This window comes from Berghia stephanieae, chromosome 4 (assembly GCF_034508935.2).
Source record: "Berghia stephanieae isolate SIO BIC M18660-M18661 chromosome 4, UCSD_Bste_1.3, whole genome shotgun sequence".
In the NCBI taxonomy this organism is placed as follows: domain Eukaryota; kingdom Metazoa; phylum Mollusca; class Gastropoda; order Nudibranchia; family Aeolidiidae; genus Berghia; species Berghia stephanieae.
The window spans coordinates 65,245,777-65,264,946 of NC_088363.1; the positions used below are offsets into that span (position 1 = coordinate 65,245,777).

Genomic DNA, 19,170 nt, shown 5'->3' on the forward strand with positions numbered 1-19,170 from the left:
ATCTCACAGATCACGTGGTCATGTGTAAATTTGAAAATTACACTTTAAGATCATGTAATGACCAAACGAAAATTTCGGAAAAAAGATCAAGAACAAAATTTGGTGATAGATCGTTTGCTTGTTTCGGCCCCAAGATTTGGAATGAACTACCACGTGGTCTGAGGGAGTGCAAGTCTTTACCTACTTTTAAAAAGAATCTCAAGACACATTTTTACTGTATTTGTTTTTCTTGACTCTATATGAATCCTTGATTTGGCTATGAATTGTTATTGTTGTTGTTATTTTTTTTTTTTTTTTTTTTTTTTTTTTCACTTAAAATTGATATTTATATTGTAAAGTGCCCAGAGCTTGTGTTTTACACGAGAATGAGCGCTATATAAATGTGTATTATTATTATTATTATTATTATATATATATCCGACCTCGCTGGACACTCAGTGTAATGATTTACAAAGAAAAAAATTGAAAATACAGATTTTATGACTGAAAGCCACAATACATACTAGAATAACCATCATCATTTTGAAACAAATTAAATTTGTATGATATGATCTTTATTTCTTTCCAATTTGCATAATGATAAACCCCAAATCTTTCATGTTTTTGAGTATGATCTAATAAAAAATTGATCCAATGAGACAAATGGGTTTTAAAAAAATAATTCAAATGATATCCATTCAATCAACTCTTCACAAACATTCGAATGACAATCTGGTGTAAGACACACTTTTAAATCTAATTTAAATCTATTATATCACTCATATCACATTTACACTACACTAACCAATGGGTGGATGACAATCTCCTTCTCCAGTAACAATCAATCCTTCAAATCAGCTACATTACAATTCATCTTTAAAATAACCCAATCTGTATCCTTATTCCAATAGTAATCATTAAGACAATCTAAAATGTTGTCTGAATCAAACCTATTCCACGCATTGATTTCATTTGTCAATTCTCACATCCTTTCTTACATGTGTGAAAATTTGAAAGACAAAATTTGAATGATTTCATTCATCAATTTTCATTTACCCTAGGAAGTGATCAAATGAAATGAAAAGTCGAGTTATGAAGCGGCAAGCTGAGATCCATTATCAGCATTAGTGTCATGTTCAACAAAAGGCACACCATTTGTTGCATTTGAGGCATTAGAAGATGAAGGCCCCAAACCATACAGATGACCAGAGTATTTTTCCCGTTCGATGTTGTTCTCAAAATACAGCTGTAAAATAAAACAAGACAGGTTAAATTAGAAAGTGGAAATCATTTCTCAGCTGATAAAAAAAATAAAGCTTTGAAAGTATCAAACTAAAATGTATATAACAATTAACAACTTAAACAAAACAAAAAAAATCGTCGTAGTGATGATGATGGGGTGGTGGTACTGGTTGTAGTAGTGGTGATAGGGATGATGATGAAGTGATGGTTGTAGTGTCAATATTTTTTTTTTCAAAATTCAAAGAACACCGAAAAGATGGATTTGTGATGATGATGATGGGAGGAGATGAACAACAATTTAGATGGATTTTCTGCCCACTGGCAGAAGAGTCTCAGCCCTGAAACAAAGATGTATGCCTAATGGGATTAGTTTTGATGTTTAGATTGGTTTGCAACACATTGTAGTCTTAAATCATGCAAACTGTCAAATCCCTTTGGAAAAAGCTCACTCAAGATGTGGGAACAACTGTAGCCTGTTTCTTCTATGTGATCATTGTGATATGATGTATTATGTACAACACATCGTTAACAGGGACCGTTGTTTTGATCCTCCTGAAGAGTGAGGTTACAGTGTATATTGGTAGTGGATGGTTCATTTTTTGCAAAGATGTTGGAAATTCAAACTTTGAGCTCACATTAACTCAAATAACTATAAGAGCCTGATACGGATAGTGAAACAATGGCTTTCACTTTCGCTATAGTTGTGCACACTGGGGGATTAACCACAAAGTGAACTTGGGTTGTGCTGCTCTGAGCTAATCACATTACCTCAAACCTTGTATATATAGTTTTTCTTCCTTAAGAACTCTACCACCACATTTTCAACCAAAATCCGACCTCCAATCAAATGGAATAGCTGACCAAAAAAATACTTTCCAACGTCAGTGGATATCCTGTGTATTTCTATAATACAGTGTATGAAAGCATTTTTTGTGCATTGTAAATTCAGCCTACCTCTCTCATTTTAAAGAAAGCAAGTCCTGTGAGGAGACTGTCACTGCCTGCCTGGTGCTGAGGCCCAAGACGTTTGATCTGCAAGGAAACAATTTTATAAGTTCATATCAAATCAAGAAAATAAAAAATCTTAAAAGATGTTGCAACTATGATATACTTAAGAGATGATTTCCAGCACAGGTTCTCAATGATGGTTCCCTATTCGCTGGACTCAGGTGTCATCTTTGTTTCTTCCGGTTGCAGATTACCGTGAAGACAGAATGTGATGCTAGCCTTGTAATCATAGAAGATTTCTTGGTTTTTCCAATAGCTATCCAGTCTGTTCTTAAATGAGTTAAGTGAATTAGCACTGACAGCTTTCTCTGGTAAACTGTTCCACACTTGAACCACTCTAACACCGAAACTATGCTTGCGCACATCTAGTCTGGCCCTTTGTGTGAAAAGTTTCTAAAGTTGCCCCTTGTTCCTGTCCTCATGGAGTGCTCGGGTCAGAGTTTAAAGTAGATTACCAGCTTTTTGGTCATATTTTCCATTTAACATTTTGTACACTTCAATCATGCCACCTCTTATTCTTCTATAACTTAGTGTTGGTAGTTTCAGTTTTCTCAATCTCTCTTCGTATGTCATTCCTTTCATACTCTGGAGCTGCTTGGTAGCTCTTCTTTGGACGCCTTCTATGAGCTCGATGTTTTACTTTTGAATGGTGCCCAGACTGAGCTGGAGTATTCCAAGTGTGTTTGCACTAGTGCTTTGTACAGTGGAATGAAAGTATCTTCATTTAGATATTGAAATATTCGGCGAATCGTTGCAAACATTGCAGTTGCCTTTTTCACATTCTCATTGATGTGCTTTTCAAAGCTTAGATCATTATCGATGATAACTCCAATATCTTTTTCTTCATCCACCAACTCCAAGTTCATTTCCCAGTAGATTATATCTGAAGCTTTCATCTGGATTTAGGTTTCCAATGTGCATATGTTTGCACTTATCAGGGTGAAATCTTAGCAATCACCTATTACTCCATGATGCAAGTTTGCCTAGATCCTCTTGCAATGTGTGCATATGATCTGCTGTTTGTATGATATTGAATATCTTTGTATCATCTGCAAACATATATACATGAGTCTGCAGTATCTGGTAGATCATTGATGAATATTACGAAAAGCAGAGGACCCAAAACTGATCCCTACGGGATTCCAGAGGTCACCTCTTTCCACTCAGAGCATGCATCATTTATCGTTACTTGCTGTTTCCTTCCCTTCAAATACTTCTCTATCCATTCTATCATTTCTGGTCCAACACCATATGTAATTAACTTGCTTGTTAGTCTTTGGTGCGGCACAGTGTCAAATGCCTTTTGATAACCAATAATATTTTCTGTCCAGTTCATCACAAATTATGAATGGGAGTCGACTGGCTTAACTTAGAAGTCTATTAGTCATACTAGCAGAGAAGCTGCTTTATCTTCGCTCCTGTTCATCTTAAATTTTTAAGCTGATTCTTTCATTTATTTGGATTAATTCTTATAGAAGAAGAAGAAGAAGAAGAAGAAGAAGAAGAAGAAGAAGAAGAAGAAGAAGAAGAAGAAGAAGAAGAAGAAGAAGAAGAAGAAGAAGAAGAAGAAGAAGAAGATGAAAGAAGAAGATGAAAGAAGAAGATGAAAGAAAAAGAAAGAAAGAAGAAGCACCATGGTCATAAGGAAAGAAAACTTCTGCTGAGAGCAGTCATTCACCTTTCCAGAAAAAAAAAATTTATTTCATATTTCCGGTTGTGTTTCAAACGGAAACAAAACAACTGTAGGGAGGAAAATTCTCAAACGGAGAAGTGCGTGCGTGTCAGTAGCAAAATTGAAAAAAAGGCCCGGTCCGACACATGCTGTGCGCGTTAGTTGATTACTGACTACATGTTTGTTCGACGACTAGCGACAAGGCAAGATACTGTCACCCCTCTCTCTCGTCTGTGGCACAGTAGGCAGTAGGAAGTGAATACATCCACGTCTAGCTGAGTGTGTAGGTGGAATGATAATATACCTCGCTGACTAGTTTGTTTTGTCTTTGACCCGACAAATAAAAAGTCGGAATTGGAATAAAAACCAATTATTTTCAAGGCACGAAATAAAACTTGTCTTTTTTTTTTTTTTACGTTACAAATTTCATTTTTTATGTCAGCACTTAACAGGGGTGAGAATGACTGGTCACTAAAAAGGAGGAAATTTTTCAGCACTTAGATCAAGAACCATCCATGCAAAAATAACCTATAAATTTAAATTTCATTAAAATTTATTGTGATGCAATCCAAAATGTGTCTCCCAGCAATTTCTGACATCACTCGGAGGAATTTCAAAAACTGAAAGTGTAATTATAACATGGTGGTTGTAGTAATGGTAGTGGTAGGGATAATGATGTGGTGGTGGTTGTAGTAGTTGTGGTAAGGATGATGTGATGATGGTTGTAGTAGTAGTGGTAGTCGCCACATACATCTCCCATATTCACAGATTCACTAATGCCCACATCCCATTGTTTCAAATTGACCAGAGACGCCAACTTAAAATTTGGCTCAAGTAAATTTCAGAAACAATTTCGAATAATTTCAATGCTTAAACAGGAATTTCTGCAAACAAAATACAATCTATTGAGATCTATAATCATCCTAATACCCCATGTTTCAAATCACGTAAAGTTCCATAGCCAATTTATGACGTATAAAATATTAAAGTGAATGGTTGGTGTGGTGGTAATAATGATATAATGGTGGCTGTTGTAGTGGTGGCAGTAATAATAATGTATGTGGTTGTGGTGGTTGCAGAAGTGGTGGTGGTGGTGATGTTGTGTTGGAGGAGGTTGTAGTAGTGGTGGTAAGGATGTGGTAGATTGTTTTAATGGTGATAGTGTTGTGATGATGTCGTGATGGTGGTGGCAATGATGGTGATGATGATGATGTGGTGGAGGTGGTTGTAGTAATGGTGGTGCTTCATGAAATGATGGTGTGGCAATGGTGGTGGTTGTAGTAGTAGTGGCAGTAACGATAATTTATGATAGTGGTGGTGGTGATAAGGTATGTACTTGAAGGTGAAAAGAGAGAATGATGGCTGATGTGAAAAGGATATGATCCACTTTATAGATTTAGGTTTGTCTGACAGAAGGAACGATAGTGTGTGTTTGTGTGCGTGTGTGTGTTTTGTTTGTTTTTAAGGATTTACGGCACTTGCAACACATTTAGGTAATATCAGCGCCAGTAAAAAGGAAGAAAATGGGATAGTAACAAGTTCTAGAATTATAATTAAAGCACCCAAGAAAAAGTAAGACATAGGGGAACGGAACAAAATGGGATCAGATGTAGATTCCAAGAGCATACCACCAATGTACTTAGTTTGAGATCACCTATAAGTCTCATCCGGACAAGTACAAAATCCAACAAAGAGGAATACACTGAAATGCTTACATTATACATTCAAAATAACAATATAATAATACATAACAAAGATATGATTTACAAGGAAAAAAATATCATCTCCAAAAAAAATAACTGTGCATTTGACTGTTTCCCTCCCAGTTAGGACTCTGTCCAGGGCCAGGACAAAACCAAGTAATCTCATTCCAAGACAAAGACAGAAAGCATGTTAGAAAACAGATATAAGGGGATAAAAGACATAGTATGTACCCAGAGCTGCCAACCCCATCTGATGAGAATGTGTACAATGGGACCTCAAAATGGGGAAGATTTCATAAAAATGGGTACAATCCTGAAATCGACAGAGACTAACCATTGTGAAAGTAAGAGGAAGGTATACTTCCGGGCTAGCGATGAATATTCGATTTCATGATATCGGACTAAAACAATAGGAGCAAGTTCACTATAGAATAATAGAGCAATGAATTGGTATCAAGTACAAATTTGAACGATCCAGCAAGCTTAAGCTAACAGCGATACGAGCATCTGGCTATTACAACTAAAGAAAACTGAAGTGACTCCGTACACTGAAAATGGGTACAATCTCGGGGGAAATGCGTACAAGCGTACAATCGCTCAAAATGCGTACAATTCTGCATTTTTGGCGGTAGGTTGACAGCTCTATGTACCCCCTTGCCCACTATGGGAGGTCAGGAACCCCACCCAGTTAGGTAGGTGTGTGTGTTTGTGTGTGTGTGTGTGTGAGAGAGAGAGAGAGAGAGAGAGAGAGAAGAGAAGAGAGAGAGAGAGAGAGAGAGAGAGAAGAGAGAGAGAGAGAGAGAGAGAAGAGAGAGATAGAGATGAAGGAAATAGGATAGGACAGAGAGATTAAAGTGAATATAGTATAGTACGAGAAGGTAGGTGTGTATGTGCTTTATTTGTTAATCGTAAATATTATGTTAACGTGTGTTTCATGTTGGCAATTGACAGGAAATATACATTTCAATTGAATCCTCTGTGTGTGTGTATCATTATTGAGTACATGAAGATGAAAAGTGAAAACTTATTGAGGCTAAAGAATTGGGTGCACTTTACTGATTTGTGTGTGTGTGTGTGTGTGTCATTGTTAAGTACATGAAGATGAAAAGTGAAAAGTTATCGAGGCTAAAGAACTGGGTGGACTTTACTAATTTGTGTGTGTGTGTGTGTGAGAGAGAGAGAGAGAGAGAGAGAGAGAGAGAAAGAAAGAGAGAGAGAGAGAGAGAGAGAGAGAGAGAGAGAGAGAGAGAGAGAGCTCAAAGTGAATGTAGTGATTAGTACAGACAGATGAAAGTGAAAAATTAACAAGACTAAAGAATTGAGTGAACTTAAAAAAAAAAGTGGTAGTGGAGGCGAAGACGATGCTGTTGTGATGGTTGTAGGAGTAGTGGGAATGATGTGGTTGTTGTGGTTGTCGAAGTGGTGGGAGTGATGATGATGCGATTGTGGTGCTTGAACTCTGATGATAATGATGGTGATTGTGGGGGAAGGGGGAGGGCAAGGTGTCATACTGGCTTGACAAAAAAACCGACCTGCCAACTGATACCGGCGATTTAGCATCCATGCATTCATCATGTTATGCAGGTGGAGCCAAAAATTCAAAGTTCTACGATTTATTTGCAATACTGAAAGGGTCTGTGCTTCCCTTTCAGAGAATAACTTCAATCAGGATCTTGGCAAAACCTCATTGAAAGCCACGCCATTCCCTTCGTCAAACCAATCCAGAAGGGCTACACAAGAGCAAACAATCACAATTATTTTTTAAAATATGCCGTTGTTATTAATTCCAATATTACATCAATACAAATATTTGGATTGGGCTTTATTTTATAAATTACCTGTAGATAATCAGAGACTTCCTGTAAACCTCCTTTAAGATCTTTACAGGACTTCATCAAATATTTCACATCATAGATGTCTGGACAGTGCAAACGTAACTTAGAGAAAAATTCCTCATCATCCTCCTCTAAATCTCTGTTTTGCAGCATCTTTATGAAATATCCAAAGTCGTAGCCACTGAAAGATAAATCAAACAGAGCATTATATTAAAATAATTTTTAAAAAAACAAAACAAAACATTCACTTGCAATTTATAATTTACCCTAACTTCGGAGACAGGAGAAAGATAAAAATACTGACCTTTATAACACTGGGTAAAAAAGGATAGTGGATGATTGTTTAAAGAAGATGGATATAATTTATTAAAACATCGACTTTAAAAATAATTGGAAAAGAAGGTAATTGAGCAAAATTTGACAAAGGAGAAACTTCTCACAGGAATATAGTATGCACACAAAGTTGCATACACACCACTTGTAAACATAACAACAACCCAACCATGTAGGGTCAATGAAGGCTACCTGGTATCAGGATCAGGCAATGTCATGTTCAGTGGGAGCAATATTGGATATTTATGGCCTTGTGTTATGCTGGATTAGTGTAAATGTTGCTGCTCGAAGCTCGAAGAAATAAATAACAATGTGAAATTGAATGTAAGCTTCAATTTAATTACGAAAACAGGTAGAATGGATGTTTCAGGTTTCCCCTTTATAAACAAACAGGATGAATGAAACACTACAGATGAAGCAATAACTAGGTAGCAAGGTCTACATAAGACCAAATCGAAAGTTTTTAAAAGACCAGGTCTTTATCATAAAACTAAATCGCTATCCCAATTGTCTGTCTTCATGCCATCATGGAAGGAAGGTTCTGAAGAATTTGCTCTCTCTCATACAAAAACACACAAGACATGCACACATGCAAACATGCGCATACAGAAATAAATAAAGGCATGGAATTTTAAAGCTTCAGTAAGATAATATACAGTTATGAACAGCTGCTGTTTTCTGTTTATAAAAATGAATAATTCTCTTTCTCCAATTGTCTCAAAAGTTTAAATGTCACAAACTGATTCAGCCTCATAACATGACAAAATTTATCCATTGCTACTTGTATAAACCCCTGGAGAACCAATCTAAATGAGATCTGTCATGAACTACATTACAATAATCAAGCATCCTATCCAAAGGTCAGCACAAAAATGTTAGTTCGTTTCAAATTACACATAGTTCATTATACCTTCTTGAATAAAATTACTTGTTTGGTATCATTGTAAATGATAAGGGTAATCTTCATTACGTTCGAGAGCAAACAAATTCTAATCCAGCTTTAGAGGCAATTAAATAAGTGGCTAACACTAAAGACACCTCTCAAAAATGCAGGTACCTGTGAAAGGATAGAAAAACATTTGGTTGCAGTACAACTCCAGCACCGATGAGTTCAGCAGCAAAATCAAATGGGTCCATTCCATCTTTCTCATGGCGTTCAAACTGAATGCCGGATTTACGAAGCAGTTCAATGGACTCTTGAGCGTACATGTCGTCCCTGAAAGGTGAGAAAGATTATATATATGAGCAAAGTTATCGAAAAGTAATAATAATGAACTCATCTTCTGTAATTATCAGCCCCATTTACAAATAAATAACATCTTAGTGCATAATTTTAATACTAGAAATTATAAGATTATTTCCCCCCTAAAACCAAAAGCACAATTTAAAAAAAAACAACAAAAAAACCCCAATCAAAATCAAATATTTCATAACTTCTATACTTATTTTCATACCTAGAAGTGAAATTTCCTACCAGACATCTCTAACAACAGATGTTTATGTCATGGTGGCAGTTGTGGGAATCGGTGATGATCTTGTTGTTAATGTTTGTTGTGGCGCATTTGCAGACCTGCCTAGTACTACGAAAAATTCGTAGTAATACGAATTTTTGGCTCCTGCTAAAGAACTGCATTCGCCTCTTTGACTCAATAAATCTTCTTGAAAAGGAAAGTTTATTTCCTTATAACCCATATTCAAGACTTTGGAGCATGCTGAAAGCAAATTGTTTATTTCTAAAGCTATTTCATGTGACTTTTTCTTTTTTTCCCTTGGAAACAACGAATTTTTGAAATTTCAAGTAGGCAATTCTGCATTTGTATTGGTAAAAGGTCATGGGTCGGTAAAGATGATGTAAGTGTGGTAGTTGTGATAAATTTGAGTAAATTTCAGGATGAGGGGATGCAAGTTAACGATATTGAGGAAATTTTAAAGAATAAAAGTTTTGAGAATATTTCAGGATAAACTTTTCTAGGGAATGAGTATATCTGCTAGAGGAGGCTAACAAAACTGTGCACTTTTGAAGGAAATCAGAATAAGCCAAAATGCATGATTTTCATTCTTACTCTTATCTATAAGAATTGTCACTTTAAAATAATTCAGAATTGTTTTAGTTTTGTTCACTTTGAACATATATTAATTTCCTAATAAAATTTTGATTTGTCCAAATTTGACCGAAAAATAATAAATCTGTAAAATAACATTTAACTCTATATAAATGGCAGGTCTGGACCTGCTACAATGCCTGATCTTAAACATCAATATAAAAATGAGATAGAAAAAAAAAGAATTTGATGAGTCAGAAATATCTTGGAAGACACTAAAAAGGACTTTGAATTAATCCAAGGCAAACAGTGGAAAATGACCATGTAAACCGAGAAGAAGAAGAAGAAGAAGAAGAAGAAGAAGAAGAAGAAGAAGAAGAAGAAGAAGAAGAAGAAGAAGAAGAAGAACAACAACAACAAAACAAAAAAAACCCAAACATACTCAAGGTTAAATTTAAAGTTGAACTGCCATGTAGAAATAGGTTTAGCTCTGGTGCCATTCTCATCAAAAAATGTAAAACCAATCTGAATAATCTTCAGAAGATTCACATTACATTTCATCTGGTGGTAAGTGTATTCTTGAGTAGAACGGAATTCTCCGATCGGACGGGCAACCACACCAGGAAATTCTGTATCCTGAAATCAAGGCAAAACAAAAGAAAAAAGAAAAAAAAAAAGCAGAATTACGATAAAAATAATCAAATCAATACCTCTCATACTCATAATAATGAAATTTATTTATACCGCGCACAATCCTCTATACAATAAAGCTCTATGCACATAACAATAACATCAATCCATTCATACCCCTACACACATTTTTTCTTTCTTTTGGAAATGATCAGATGCTCAAAAGACTAATAAAGGTATGCAATGGAGCCATTAAAAGACTTGTATTATTTTTGCAAAGAAAATGGGACATTTTTCAACAGTAAATTATATCAGAGAACATTACAAATTTGTTAATGTTATTAGATTGCAATTTTTAAAGATATCGAAAGTGACAAACAAATTATACATACACTAACATTTTCATGAAACAGGTTTTAATTGCCACTTACCATTGCTATGTAGCGATGTGTCTTTACAACATGAGAGATGTTCTGCAACTCCTCTTCCATATTGGATGCCCAGACATCCCTGATCCCATGATCTTCTAGCACACTTGGCATTTCCTTGTCACCTTTATGAAAAAAAAATATTAAAAAATGATAAAGATAAACAACTTTTTTGGTGAAGAATAGTGAAATCACATACATGTAATTATGGGTCATGAAAAAAACATAAGAGAAATGGACTTTTAAAGAAGGGAAGAGAACAAATACAGTGCAGCCCGCTTATAATGACATCCTCTCTAGAGCGACATGGTGCTCAAAGTTCTGCCCCCCCCCCCCCCCCCACCCACATCTCTTTATATAATGTAATGAACAACTCACCATAATGATATTCAATGATGGTGACAAAAAGTGGAAAAGGAGAAAATTGTAGCCTCAGATCTGAGGAAAACCATTAGCATTGATAAATTTAGTAAAAACCCTCTTGCTTTTGTTTTTTAAGGTTTTTACAGAGCTAGCAACACTTTTATCTCAATTCAGTAGTGCCAATAAATTAATAAAAAGAAAGAAAGGGGAAAAGATGTATATCTGAAGTTCTCTAATCCGTAGAAATGCAATATAATGTACTTTTTCAAATCTGCCAAACAAAATATTGAAACATATGACTGATGTCCAAGGTATAATCAAAACATTGTAAATGGCAATATAACAAAGGATTATGAAACAAACAGAATTCTTCTCAACAACCGCCCTTACTTTAATACTCCCCATCATCCTACAAAGACATATAATAATAATAATAATAATAATAATAATAATAATAATAATAATAACAATAACAATAATAATAATAATAATAAACAATAATAATAATAATAATAATAATAATAATAATAATAATAATAATAATAATAATAATAATAATAATAATAAAGGTATCTATTTCTACAATCACATTGAATATATATATTCAAATGCCATAATCATTAAACAGGAGTGTTTTCGACACCCGAATCTGGGGTACATTGTCACTAGATTATCATATTTTTTACAACTGACTCAGTATGTGTGCGTACACATACTTATCATGGAAAATTAGTCAACCACATCTACTTCCATCATGGGAATTAAGATAAGCACAGTGTTGGTTGTAAGAAGTTGTATATAAAAAGATTGGGATTAATGCAAAGGTGAAAATAGAGAGGGCTCTGATTGAAATAATGCACACAATGGACGATTGGGTGCAAACCCCTAAGTCCACAAAACAAAACAAAAAATGTGAGAACAAATGTCAAAATGAAGTGAGATTAAGCGTACAATTTTTGTAGTGGGATGAAGCATGAAAGAAATGGAAGTATTGCATCTCTGTATGAGTAATAGTATAGTAATCGCGTATAATAAGAATACTTGAGCTGGGGCTCTATATGACATAGAGCAATTCCCTACGGTGGCAGCATGGGAGAAAGCCCCTTCTTTCAGTTACTGCTTGCCTGGAGTTTAAGTGATAGACCATAAAAGTGGCTTGTTTTCAATAATTTTATCGATTTAGATTTGCAATCGAGATACAGTCTTTGAAAGTTTTGCTATAGCTTTAGGTATCCCAAATTTTATCAACATCATGCAAAAGCAGCCAAATTAACAATTAAAAGTAGTTGAAGTATTATTATAGCAATAGTATTAAACTCTCTTTATGGCAACTAGAAAGCAGCAGAACAATTTCAGGGATTTTTGTTTAGTTTTCCTCCATATATATTCTGCCAAATGACAAAATCTAAGACAAGTGAAGTGAAGTTTAGGCTCTTATTTTTGTTTTAACCTTTGTATTTAATTAATTCTCTTTACATTAATTCTATCTTATATTTTTAAAGATACAATTTGACACTACTAAGTATAAGTCTTTTAACACATCTCTTGCGGATATTATTCATATTAATAGTTATTCTATACTTCCTCATTCATTGAAATGTCTTAACTGTAAGTGTCAAAAATATTGCACATTGAAATAGTCGAGTATATATATGACTCCTGATTATTTCAATTTTTAATCTATTGAATACATGTTAATTATATATCCATGTTTGTATATATGATATTATAATGTATATTATTGTTAAATATCTATGTATTAACTATTATAACCCATGACATTTGATGTATGATCACGGGTCGTCCGTGAGTGGCGCCTGTATACGGAAGTTCTTCCAAAATAAATGTGTTTTTCAGCTCCGTAGGGCCATTTATATGAAGAGAGGAGATGGATGGAAGAGGGATGACGTCGGAGGGGAAAAAAAAGGATCTTTCCTTTTCAATTTCTTTTGATTCCTTCACAAAAACCAAGCCCCAATTTTTTTATTTCACCCCATCAAAATTATCCCTCTTAAAATGCCTCTGGGTTGTTTCCCTTTACCCTGTGGACAATATGGAAAGCCTTCCAAAATATAAGACTAAGTGACAGAAGGCAACATCTGATCCAACAGCCATAAAATAAACAGCCAAACTACCATCATTGTACTACAGAAGACAAAGAGGAGACATGATACAAGTATATAAGATAATAAACGAGAAAGATAGAGTAGATAGAGAGCAAATACTACCAGAGAGCACATTTAATAGAACGAGAGGACATAGCGACAAATTAAAAAAAAGACAGGCCAGATTAAATGTAAGAAAATGCTCCTTTGGACTCAGAGTGACAGATAACTGGAACAGCCTTCCAGAAGATGTAATTAAAGCGAGGACAGTGAATGAATTCAAAGACAAGTTAGACAAACACTGGCATTACAAGCGTTACCAGCTCCGCCCCAACCATGCAGGTGCGCGTAGATATATCAGAGATAGTGCAGAACGGGTATTACAGGCATAGCCTTCAACCCGAAGAAGAGGTATCAAGGTATAAATTAGTTAACAAAATTTCAGTGCAGGTAATGTAAATGTTGTACTTCCTGATTTTTCATCATCATAGTCATTGTCAGCAGTATTCTATCGTTATCCAGACCTGCCTACCCTTCATATTCCAAAAGTGGAATCAGAAGGTCAGAAAATAGAAACTTGAGACAAAAAATAAGAATTTCTTAACAATGGATAATTCTGTATCAAAATGACCACCAACTGTGCCACCAAACACATAAAGACAGCATTTGGGCACAGCTGACAAAACTGTATCACTAGTATTAGGTAATGGAATGGGTAAGGAGTGAAATCAATAATCCTAATTAACTCCCTTTTGGTAATCATTTTTTTTTTAATTCACCTTTTTACCCCCCCCCCCCCCCCCCCCCCCCCTTCCACCATCTATTTCTTCTTACTCTTACCCATTATCATTAACTTTTTGAAAATCGGAATTTTAGAGACAATGGCGGAATTGTGGAAAAGGAAGAGTGAAAATAGGAATGAATCCGCCTTGGCAGGTAGGGTTATCATCTCTCTCGTGATCATCATCTTAGTGGGGGATGAAGAGAGAGAGAGAGAGAGAGAGAGAGAGGAGAGAGGAGAGAGGAGAGAGAGAGAGAGAGAGAGAGAGAGAGAGAGAGAGAGAGAGAGAGAGAGGGAGGAGGGATAATATAATGCAAATCTGTGGCTGGAAAATCGAAGAACTGTTGACAAAATCAACAGACAACAGCGACAGCAATAAAAACAAAAGAAGCTTCCATTATAAAAACTTACAATTTGCAGACAATCCACACCTGAGTTTCTGGCAACAATATGAACCTGAGTTCGGGTGTCAAATAATCTGGCAAAAACATACGTCCAAATTTTGGGCGTGGACTAATCTGGTGACAATGAACACCAGTTTCAGTTGGCGAATAATCTGATGACCTAGGTTTCAATTTCAGGTGTCAAATAACACTCCATAACTAAATACCCAAACATATCTTAGTGAAAAATGATGTTGAGATGAATTGACTATACTTACAGTACAGCTCAAACAAGTTAAGTAGCTACAAAATTCTACTATTTCTAATCTTCTTTTTTTTTTAAAATGCACTCCTTTTACCTTTGGGGATTTCTCTTAACTTTAACTGGATTATAAAAAGCCCCCAAAAAATTAGATTTGGATAGTGACTGACAATAATCTGACATAGAGGTGAGCTGAGGAAATTGGGATTCTCTACTTTTTTCAGATTCAGAGGGTTGAGCCATTGAAACACACTCTTCGACTTCGACAGCTTGCTGTGAATGTTGGAGTGAAGCATTTGAGAAATTCGCTTCAACACCAACACAGCTCGCCAACTGCTGAGGCTGTTGCTGAGCTACTATTGACATTGACAGTGGCGGGGGTGGTCCTTGCACTTGATGTTGCACTTGCTGCATTAATCCTTGTTGCATTTGATACATTTGCGGTTGTGTCAGCATGCGATGTGCCTGTTCTGGCCTTTGCTGTAGTTCCATGTGCTGAGCTATTTGAATTGGATGTTGTACTTGCTGGATCTGATGCTGTTGCCGTTGATGAATCGTAGCCCAATGTTGTAGACGCGACTGGGGAGTTTGTTGATTGAGATTGAGATTGTGTTGGATTTGATTGTGAGCAAACCCAAATTGATATGTTTGCTGCAGCTCTTTGTCCCCATTCATTTTGGTTTAGATTGCTTAGTGGCCTATTTCACTACACAGACAAATAACTCAACTAAAACAATCTGACTTGACTGGTAGATAAACCGATCGAAACACATAAAAGTTCAAGTTTATAACAAAGGATAACTGAACTGTCTAATCTAGTTTGGAGGTTGGGGTTGGAGATTGGAGTTGTTGACGTTGTACCCGCCTCTATTTTTGTAATGGGTTTCATATAAAAACAACTCACCTATAGTCTGTTCCGATTTGATAAACAAATTTATGATATGATCTCAGAGATACCTATGTAAATGTAAACATTCAAATGATCGAGCGAGTCTAACAAAACGACGCCATATTTATTTTTAAAGTGATGAGTTGTGAGCTAAATCGATATCATATATCGATTTAAACTTTTAGATCCGTTATTCATTTACCGGGTACCCGGAAGTGAGCATCGGATCGACTTACTTGCAGGATCACGGTATTCAATCTAGTATCCTGCAGTTGGTATTTGTTGGTTTATTGCAATAATTTTAGTAACTAAAGAACAAGATCTTGTATTCTTATATTTTAAGGGAATTATAATACAATGATGTCTTCGTTATCATTTGGTTAAAACAACTTGACTGGCTATAATAATCTTCTTTCAGCTTATTCCGCATTTTGCAGGGTTGCCATAATGATTGCCGCATCTCCATGCATCTCGGTTCAGCGCATCATCTTCCTCCAGTCCCAGTTCTTTCATATCATCCTTTACTTTATCCCACCATCTAGTCTTTGGGCGTCCCTTTTTTCTCTTTACCGCTATTTGTAAGTCCAATACTTTCCTTCCCACGTACTCCCTCTCTTGTCTCTTTACATGTCCGAACCATTTCGCCAACCACATAACCGAAAACCCCATTGACAGATACGCCACAAACAATTCGAACTGCTTCAAAATCCCACAGACAAGAACACAAAACTACAGAAATTCTTTCTTCATTAGAACTATCTCGGAGTGGAATGGGCTGGATGAACTGGTCATCATGGCACCACACCTAAACGATTTCAAGGCCCGAATGACATGGGCCCGCGCCCAATGAGGACGCCGCTGAAATACAACCAGACCATTGGTTTCTTCAGCGCCAACCATACAGATACAGACCTTTCAATCTATATTCTCTCACCTTTATTGATACATTCTTCACTTCAGTCAACCGTCGAATTCGTTCCTTTCTCACTTTATCTTTTCTTGTCCAGCCAAGTGACCATCTGAACATCCTCATTTCTGCCACCTCAACTTCTTTATCTTGTGTCTTTGTTGTAGCTGCTGTCTCTAGTCCATATAACATTGCTGTTCTTACAACTGTTGTATATATTTTCCCCTTCAGCTTTGCGGATATTCGTTTGTCGCACATAACTCCAGTTACCTTCCTCCAATTATTCCAACCTGCCTGCATCCTCTTCTTGACCTCCATCTCATTGCCCCCATCTCCTTGAACAGTTATTCCTAAGTATTTGAATTGGTTTGTCTCTGGCACATCCTCTTCTCCTATCTTTATTGGTGGTTCTGCTCTCTGTTGTCCGATGCACAAATACTCTATCTTCGATCTGCTACCTTTAATCCCCTCCTTTCCAACACCTGTCTCCAACTCTCCAGTTCCTTTTCCGCCTCAGCTTTTGTATCATTCAAAAGTACTACATCATCCGCATACATCATGTTCCATGGTGCCTCTCGCCGAATTGGGTCTGTTAGGACATCCATTACTAATGCAAACAGCATTGGGGTGAGAGCAGATCCCTGGTGTAATCCAAATCTTACATTGAATGGATCAGTCGGGCCAACAGCTGTCCTTACCACTGTTTTGTTTCCTTTGTACATATCTTGGATAACTTTGATATTGTATTTCTCTGTTACCTCCTTTGCTCTTAGGCAGTACCACATTTCTTCTCTTGGTACCCTATCATACGCTTTCTCCAGGTCAATGAACACGCAATGTAACTCTCTTTGCTTTTTCTATACTTCTCTGTGGTCACTTTTAGGGCAAATATAGCATCCGTTGTATTTACTAGCGACAAATCCAAACTGTTCTTTAATTATGTCTACATTTTTTCTAATCCTCTTATCAATTACTCTTTCTCATATCTTCATTGTATGGCTCATTAACTTGATGCCTCTATAGTTGCTACATTCTTGAACATCTCCTTTATTTTTTTATATGGGAATCAACGTACTTTTTGTCCATTCTTCTGGCATTTTCTCTTTCTGTAAGACGTCGTTGAATAACCATGCCAGGAAAGTTAACCCTTCATCTCCAAGTGATTTCCAGACTTCTGCTGGTATCTCGTCTGGTCCAACTGCTTTCCCCCTTTTCATTTTGCGCACTGCATCCCACACCTCGTTCTTGCTTATCTCAACTACTATCTTCTCTTTAGGTTGTATAACTGCACTTCTCCTCTTCCTGTCATTCTCTTCATTCATGAGGTGTTCGTAGTATGTTTTCCATCTTTGCCCAATATTCTTCCATTCTCCTCTTTGATCGTCTGGCTATAATAATCGTTTAATTCAAATTGAAAATCACCTTAATCATGAGAATTGTGTACACCATATTGGTCTTCTTCGATGGAAGAACATACGCCAATCTCGAGATGAAGAGATTGACCTCTCCTCGTTCATAGAGAAGAGGATTAAGAACTTAGTCACTCACTTTGGTACAAGACATCAAAACTTCGCTAACAAAGCAAATCTCAGACCAAATCCACGTCCACTTTGATCTAAATTTTAGTCACTTGTAAAGTTGGATTTCATCGTTTAGTCTCAGACTAGTTACGGAGATAGCCAAGCGTCAACAAGATAGCAGCCATTTATGGGATTGAGAGAGCTTCCTGTTGCTTTTGACACTGATTTTAAAAATTGTAAAAAAGTATAGATCGACGAAAGTACACATTTTTGTGAGTAGAAACTTCTAAAAAAATACGAATCTGTAAGTTTCGCCCGAAATTTGAAGGATTCGCTTTGAAGAACAAAAAACGATTAGAAAGTATAATGGTGACAAAAGTTATTCTGCTGACTAACTGAAATAATGTGAAAATTGTGTGATTCATCTGAAACACACTTTCCGTTTTGTTTGATTTTTTTTTCTTTGCACGCGAGTTACATTGACCCTAATAAAGAATTGACAGTAGATATCACGTGACTTGATTCATCATGGGCCTATTATGCAAATTATGTAGTAAATTCAAATCTAAAACGAAACGAAACAAAAGCTATAGGTACATGATGTGGCGCTTATTAAATCTTTTGTGTTTGTAAAGTATGAAGACTGGTATATTACCAGCACAAAATTACCGAATTAATTAACGTCTTTACCATGCCCAGTTCTAGAAAATAGCCTGCCTTGTCAGAGACTAGATAATGCGTTCAAGAACCCGGAGTTGTTTTTGTTACCGACCCATATTAAATTACACTGTAATAGCAACAGTTACGTTTGGTTGAAAATTATTCCGTCTTTCAATCTTCTGGAAGAAAATAGGTTGACAACCGATACATGTCATGCCAATTTTTAAAACGAATGCTGTGGCTAAGTGACAACCAGAAAAAAGAAAAATAATAATAATCACCACCCCCTCTCCCCCTGATTTTGTTTTGCTATTTCAGGATCCAGAAGTTGCCTGTACTGAGTAGTTGTCAGCTACTTAATAATAATATTATGTATAATTTGTTCTGGCCATGGAGGAGATAAGCTACGGGAGAGAGCACTGAGCCTG

At 36.1% G+C, this 19,170-nt stretch overlaps 2 protein-coding genes across 2 annotated transcripts; both read right to left on the reverse strand.

Annotated features, from left to right (window-relative positions):
- Window positions 1-532: 532 nt before the first annotated feature.
- LOC144971040 (CCR4-NOT transcription complex subunit 7-like) lies at window positions 533-15,802 on the reverse strand. Its single transcript, XM_078911363.1, has 7 exons — window positions 15,671-15,802; window positions 10,876-10,997; window positions 10,257-10,450; window positions 8,830-8,988; window positions 7,443-7,620; window positions 2,176-2,253; window positions 533-1,225 (listed from the first exon to the last, which is right to left on the reverse strand). The coding sequence occupies exons 2-7, from the start codon at window positions 10,984-10,986 to the stop codon at window positions 1,070-1,072; spliced, it is 876 nt and encodes a 291-aa protein (XP_078767489.1). The 5' UTR covers window positions 10,987-10,997; window positions 15,671-15,802; the 3' UTR covers window positions 533-1,069.
- On the reverse strand, window positions 15,582-17,347 carry LOC144971826 (uncharacterized). Its single transcript, XM_078912901.1, has 2 exons — window positions 17,021-17,347; window positions 15,582-15,677 (listed from the first exon to the last, which is right to left on the reverse strand). Exons 1-2 carry the CDS (start codon window positions 17,345-17,347, stop codon window positions 15,582-15,584), a joined length of 423 nt encoding a protein of 140 aa, XP_078769027.1.
- Window positions 17,348-19,170: the final 1,823 nt, after the last annotated feature.